This window comes from Balaenoptera musculus, chromosome 7 (genome assembly GCF_009873245.2).
Source record: "Balaenoptera musculus isolate JJ_BM4_2016_0621 chromosome 7, mBalMus1.pri.v3, whole genome shotgun sequence".
Lineage (NCBI taxonomy): Eukaryota > Metazoa > Chordata > Mammalia > Artiodactyla > Balaenopteridae > Balaenoptera > Balaenoptera musculus.
This window is the reverse complement of record NC_045791.1, coordinates 63,606,931-63,614,325: the sequence shown is the minus strand read 5'-3', so window position 1 is coordinate 63,614,325 and position 7,395 is coordinate 63,606,931. Positions and strand designations below refer to the sequence as shown.

The window sequence follows — 7,395 nt, the reverse complement described above, 5'->3', positions numbered from 1 at the left end:
AGTCTCGACAGAGACTCAAACAAACCAAACATAAAATTCAACAAATTTTGGAAACAATTGGGAAATTTTTAAAAGGACCGGATAATAGAAATTAAGAAAATAGTGATTGTTATATGGTTATTAAAGCTGGATTACAGGTGGATGGAGGTTCATGACATATTTTCTCTATTTCTGCGAAGACTTCAAACTTCTTGTACTAATTAATAAACCACCCTTTCAAAAACTGCTCAATACATATAATTGACAAGTTTATTATCAAGAAACTTCAGTAGGTTTTTTAAAAGACTGTGTTGGTTTTACAAGACTGAAAGATGACAATCCATGACAGGACAAATATAAACAAGGATAATTAAAATATTAAATACCATCTAAATTAAAAGACCAGAATTCAAATTGTTAATTATAATCTTTGTGTCTTGTTAGAATCAGCTGTACAGTTACCCTTCATGATATTCACCTCACCAACTCATGAAGACTACAAAGCCTCACTACAAACTCAATTACATAATTTACAATAATCAATGAGTTTTTTGCACTTAAGCATGCACTGTCACAGAAAGCACAAAATCTTATATACAGGGATGTTTTGTTTCTTTAAAATGTATCTCAAGCATCGTTTAAAGTGCGAGTTACAAATATGCTGTATCCTTTAAGAAAAAGGCTTCCAAAGGAAGTATGAGACAGCTATACGATACTGTCAAGAGTGGTTATATAACTAACCGAAGGAAACCCAGCAGTACCCTGCTAAGTCTGTTTTATTGTGGCAACCTTCTCCTTTGTAGCTGAGTTCTTAGCTCTTACTGTATTACCAGCCAAACATGTATTCCATTGCTTTGGATACAAGACTTTCATCTTTTTTTGGCGTTTGTCTGTCAGAAATAACCTATTAAAAAAAACACACACAATTGTAAGGTTATGGTTTCTTTAGTATCACAGTCAATTCTTCAGTTAACGGCTAATTTAAAAATGCCAAACACTAAACTAAAGTGGATTTGCAGCAATAAATTGTATATTTAAAAATTAAAATATAGGCTTAGTTAGAACATCCTTATGCTTTTAAGAATAACAAAATTGTATTCCTTTGGCAAGGCAAATTACATCTGCTCCTTAAATTAGTAAACTGAACAAACAACACAAAAGCTAAAAGAGATAAGGACTTTAAAATACTGGTTTTAATAAAAAAAAAAACTAAAGGGAAAAATTAAACCAGTTCTAGAATGATCCCCAAATTTCAAGGGAAGTCAAACTGCCTTACTAAAGTGTTTTATCTGCTAATCTCAGGACCTGTGTCTGCAGCTAGGCAAGTTCAGAACTCCTGGCTAATTAAGCAGGCGACAATAACATACGGAATGACAGTCATAATACTTCTAGCATTCTTCAATGAATATAATGAACTTTTCCTTTAAGCTTTTTTGAAATGAGAAGTTTTGAAATGGGGACTGGTCAATGTTTTCTTTTGATAACCAAAGCTACTTCCAACCAGAGGTTCTTCATTTGCGACACCATCAAATTTAGTTATCAGTTTAATAGGGATTTAACATTCCCTCATGCCAGAGACATCCATAAGAGAAACTTTTTATGTATGCAACATACCTTAGAAAAAACTAAACTAATTAACTCTCAAAATGTTTTTTAAAATGGCAAAGAATTATTTTAAAAATTCAAGATAAATTTCCAACTGGCTAAAATTCTAATTTTTAAAATAGGAAATTTAAAAATGCAAAGTTTATAGGTTTCATCAAGCCAATCAACTTCAGTAGGAAATATTTAATGGCATACAAATCAATCCAATGAAAAAGTTAAACATGCTAAGCATTGCAGCCTTTAAAGTATATTCTTTTACCCAATCTTTAAAATACCTGATAGTCACTAGTAGAAGCTTTGTATGCTGTAGCAAGAGGTCTCATGGTAGAAATCCTAGGAGTACTTCCAGGTTGGGTTGGTGTACCTAAGGTTTTGATTGGTGGTGTAAAGGCAACAGATGGAGATGATAAAGCACACCTGTCACTGTTTTCCATAACACTCTAGAGAAATAAAGAGAAAGAACTTCTCTGTTTATTAACATAATACATATCCACTATTACATCCTACTTACAAAGAAAACTTCATTAAAAGTAGCGTACTTTATTTAATTAAACTTTCAAATAACTTTAGGCTTGATAAAACAATATGTGCTTCTTAGCTAGCATATGAGATCTAATGCTCAACCAGAAATCTCACTTGAATGACCTCAAATATCCTCAAGAAAACTACAGACTATCAAGAGTAAGAATCTCCTAACAAACACTACGGAAAATCAGTAAGAAAAAAAAAAGAATTCTTAGGGAAACTGAGGGGTGTGGGGCATCAAAGTCCAGTGCTTTTTAGTATCCAGTAAACCCAAATTTTCCTCTAGCCTCTGCAAACATCTGCCACAGCACAACGTAATAATTACACAACTACTCAGTAATCCTAGATTATGATAACAGGAGCCATGTCTGCTTCGTGCACTAGTGTGTATACGTAAGTCCCAAGCACAGTGCCTGGTAGGTAGCAGAAGTTCACATAGATTTACTTAAAGAATGATCATGATTTTACAAGCCACGAAGTTTAAATTGTGCCCAGTATTATTTTATCAGTATACAAATATATAATAATATTTAAATATTTTAAGGTAGAAATGACTAATAAAAAGCTTCAGCTTTTAGAAGTTAACCCTCAGTTACCATTCGTATAAAATATTTCATTCTGAAATAGCACCACGCCTTTGAGGTAAAGAATTTGATGTTGCTTTGCACAAAAAAGGGAATGGGTTAAAAGTTAAAAGACCTAGAATGCAGGCTTCACCTTAACAACTCTGGGAAAGTTACCTAATTCCTCTTGGCCTCTTTATCTGTAGAGTGAAGGGGTTGGGATGTATTACCTCTAAAGTCTTGTGACTAAATACCTTTGACTTACCATAAAAGAGTGCTGTAACATCATCCATCACATTTTTAAAAATAAGAGGCAAAGTGAAGCAAAGTGACATAACCACCAATGTTAGTACTCAGACTTGTGCACTGCATATAAATTAAACTATTTTCCTTACATCAGCAATAACTTACTTTATCTATACATGGTTTTACACCAATCATGATGGACTCTCCAAAAATTCTCCCATCTTTGCTTAAAGCTTTCCGGGCCTGCAGTTTAGATTGATAACGAATATGCATCCAATTTCCTGTGTTAGACATCTGCAAAAAATGAAGTTTTCTCTTAAATTAAAATACAAAGTATATAAAATTTAAACTTAATGAGTTCTATTAGAAAACAGAAACATATGAAATAAATCTGCTTCCACTTTTTATTTGATGCCCTGTAAAAAGCTGTATACTAGGATTCAACAAAAATCCTATTAAACAATTTCAATACATTTCAATAGTTCTCAAATCTCTTATATAAAAAATATGTGACAAATATTCTCTGAAAGCAAAGTAATTCTCATAAGATAATGTTTCTTATAAAAAGGTCTTATCAAGACTTGCTATGAAATTTTTTAAAAACTGTATTCATCGGGCTTCCCTGGTGGCGCAGTGGTTGAGAATCTGCCTGCTAATGCAGGAGACACGGGTTCGAGCCCTGGTCTGGGAAGATCCCACATGCCGCGGAGCAACTGGGCCCGTGAGCCACAATTACTGAGCCTGCGCGTCTGGAGCCTGTGTTCCGCAACAAGAGAGGCCGCGATAGTGAGAGGCCCACGCACCGTGATGAAGAGTGGCCCCCGCTTGCTGCAACTAGAGAAAGCCCTCGCACAGAAACGAAGACCCAACACAGCCAAAAATAAATAAATAACAAAAATGATTGTTAAAAAAAAAAAAAAAACTGTATTCATCAATCTGATTTTGTGTAGGAGTTAAGTCAATTTCTACTAATAGAAAAAAGATTTGTTATTTATAACTTGCAAGCTAAAAAAGCTCTAAGAACTCTAAGTCGGAAACATCTCCCTTTTGCTTTATCCCCAATAAAACAAGCTCAAATTGGAAAACTTGGCATGATCTTTTTTAAGAGACTGTGAAATATTTTTAAAAGGGGGAAGCCTGAAAACTCTCACTCTCTTGCTTCTCTCTTTATCCCTTTTTATCAAATACTACGCAACTACCAGCCTTCCAAACTCCAAAAGATAGATACATCCTATGAAAACCTTAAAAAAAAAAAAGAAAAATTTTTAAGTTTGGAAGAAAACCAGACAACACTCAGCAGCAAAGTTTTCCCTCAATTCACAGGTTATCTTTCCTCAGCCTAAATCTTGAAATGAAAAGAATTAAGACTTACCACATGTTTTAAGATATTTCCATACTGTGCAAATTGTAATAATATATAGGAAGCAGATGCTTGAGGAAACCTGGGGTTGGGGGGGACAAAAAATTGTCTGAAAAGTCAACTTCGATAACACAAATGCAAATTACCTTACAAGTGTTTCACGATAAACTCCCTGTAACTGTCTAGTACATTAATAAGAGACCCTGATCATCCTGTTTTCCCCTATATTAGCTAAATCTATTCATTTGCCCATCACCCAAAAGCAAATTATGTTAAAATTAGTTTTGACTCAGCCACTTTTCTCCATCCCCAAATTCCACCTTCTACTCTCACTGTCATTATCATAATCCTTAGAAAAGTACTATGAAGTTACAGTTCTGTAAATAACTTATTTTACATGGGTGGGTGTGGGTGTGTGCGTGCGTGTGCGCACATGCATGAGAGAGAGAAAGGGAAATGTTGCGATATACTGCTATGGTTATTAAAGGGGAAAGAACTTTAAATTATATAGAATCATATCAATATATATTGAGCACTACCTGAAAATTCAGAAATGTATTCCTGAAACAAAAATAAAGTCAGAACCAATATCAATGGTAAACAATCAATTAAAAGGATGGTTACCAAAATTTTAATAGACATATCTCTGTATGGGAAAATTTTAAGTGATTTTTACTTTCTTCTTTATAAAGTTCTATATGCTTTGAATATTACAATGAGATATAACTTTTATAGTCCAAATAATAAAGCTATTTTCAGCTTGAAAATCTGGAGTTTCCTTAACCAGTAACTTCAGTTATCTGGAGCTTGGATTAGAACCCTAAAGGAAAAAATGTAAGTCACAAAAATAAATGAGAAACTCCACGCGTTAAAATCTATGTGACTAAAATACTCACTGCATTCAGGATTGGAAATTTATTTTATGTTACGTAAATTTGGATATAAGATTTCTAATCTCAAAGAAAAACAACAAATGACTCAGGGTGCCTACAAAGCAGAACTAAAAAAAAATTAAAACGAAAGGGAGAAATAATGGTTGCAAGTGATGCAGGCACTTGAGAAATAAAACATAATTCCAAGAGTCTAGGACCACTCTGAGTAGAAGCAGTCCAATATCCTGTCAAAGAATCACCCTACAACAATAAATGATATTTCATGATGACCCTGAGTCAGCAGGAAAAAGTTAAATTATCAAAGGAAGATATATAATGTATTTTAGATGTACTTCCCTATAGATAATCAAAATAAAATATTTTATCCCTTAGAAGAAAATGTTTCTGTTCTTGCAATTAAACTTATATGCAGGGTTACTGAAACATAAAACCAACAGAAAATAAATAGCTGGGAAAGTGTACATCTTAAAAATGAAGGGCTAACAGAAGTACTTCAAGTAATTTATCCAATTACTGAGGAATCTTAAAAGTGACACCATTACTACTGAACCTGAAAAACACTTGAGAGTGGACAGACACATTCAAAAACATACAGCCACTTACTTCACAAGAGAATACAAAAATTTAAACACATAAAAGGGAAGAAAAAAAAAGAAGCAGCAGCAGTCAGCCCAACTGCTCTGGACATATGGCTGAGCATGGGCTTTCTGGAGAACAAGGGAAAGCAATGACCCTGCTTATTACCTAAACAGAATCAGTAACAAAGAATCTCTCTGAAAGGTTACACAAAAAACAGGTGGCAATTACTGCCTTACAAGGGAGAAAAACTATCTGGGGGAAAAAGTGGGAAAGAAAACTTTTCACCATATTCTTACACATGCTTCTGAATTTTAAATAAATTGAATATATAAAGTCCACTAATATTTACTGTGCATTGTTCTTCCTTCAAGGAACTCATATGTTTTTATATTTTTTTAAACCCCAAAACTAAATATAGTAAGGTCCAGTAACAGTATGACACCACACTTTCAGAAACCAACCTTATGTAGTACAGTATAAACAATCACAGCCTGAAAATAAAAGACCTGGGTTTTTGATGAAGCTTTACTAATAACTAGATGTAAGCCTCTGAGTAAATCACTTAATCTGTCTATACCTCAGGTTTCTCATATGTAAATGATGCAATATGATCTCTAAGACGCTTTAAAGTACTTTATTAGATCTAAAAATCTATCCAAATGCATCTAGGACTGTCATGCACAATTTCTATTAATATTCAATATTCTGTAGCTAGAAAGTATCAACCCTGTGACACAGTATGCATATATATACAAATGAAATTCAATCTGTTAGTTCAAAACTGGTTAAGCCCAATATAAGCATAGACACAGTCACAACAAAGAGAGAAAGGAGCTTCCTAAGTCTAAAGGGACAATCCTCTTCCAATATCCAGCAAATATGCTGAAGAGAAAATAATCTGAGAAGAGGCATACAGATAAATGATGGAAAAACTATTAAAAATCAAACATTACTTAGTAATATACATGCTGAAATGTCAAGGTAGTTATGCACTGATGTCTGCAACTTACTCTGAAATATACCAACAACAAAAAAGATGAATTAATGGTAGATAAAACAAATGTAGCTAACTGTTAACAACTGCAGAATCTAGGTGATGGGTATATGGGTGTTTGCTGTGCAATTGTTTTAGTTTTTTTATATGTTTGATAATACTCATTAGAAAATGTTAGGGCTTTTTTTTTTTAAGTAAATAATCTAGAAACCTTACCCGAACACAGTCACCCAAGTGTCATCGAGGTGATCTTCAGATGTCAAAGAATCTCCTTGAGTATAAAAAGGATCCAACTGGGCAGGAGATAATGTTGTCTTTCGTGGTTGACCAATGTTTGCTGGACTAAACATACTTTGCCCTATATTAGTATATTTAGTAAGTTAGTTACCAATATAAACATCTTGATTTAAAATATCAAAGCTTTAGTTTTAAATGGAAAAGTATATTAAAAGTTGGCAATTCCATAAATAATTCAAAATACACACTATAATCAAATGATAATTATACACTACCACACAATTTGAGAGGAAGTCATTAAAATTTGAGCATAATTTATGATTTTGCAAATGTTTTATTATTTATTATAAATTTGCTAAATGTTTTATTAATTTCCAGTTAAGCCTACAGCAGAAGGATCTCCAGTCAACCTCA

General features: G+C 33.2%; 1 protein-coding gene across 6 annotated transcripts in view; it reads right to left on the bottom strand.

The window, feature by feature from the left end:
• Positions 1-231: 231 nt before the first annotated feature.
• NUP35 (nucleoporin 35) overlaps positions 232-7,395 on the bottom strand; it is a 42,908-nt gene continuing 35,744 nt past the window's right edge. For 5 of the 6 annotated variants that reach the window (XM_036858920.1, XM_036858921.1, XM_036858923.1 and 2 more), the window contains 5 exons: positions 6,961-7,102; positions 4,291-4,360; positions 3,084-3,212; positions 1,860-2,024; positions 672-883 (listed from right to left, as the gene is read on the bottom strand). In XM_036858920.1, the coding sequence (XP_036714815.1) occupies positions 806-883; positions 1,860-2,024; positions 3,084-3,212; positions 4,291-4,360; positions 6,961-7,102 (584 nt within the window). In that variant the 3' untranslated portion in view covers positions 672-805. Of the gene's footprint in view, positions 884-1,859; positions 2,025-3,083; positions 3,213-4,290; positions 4,361-6,960; positions 7,103-7,395 lie in introns of all 6 variants that reach the window. The other variant, XM_036858918.1, reaches the window with a different exon arrangement.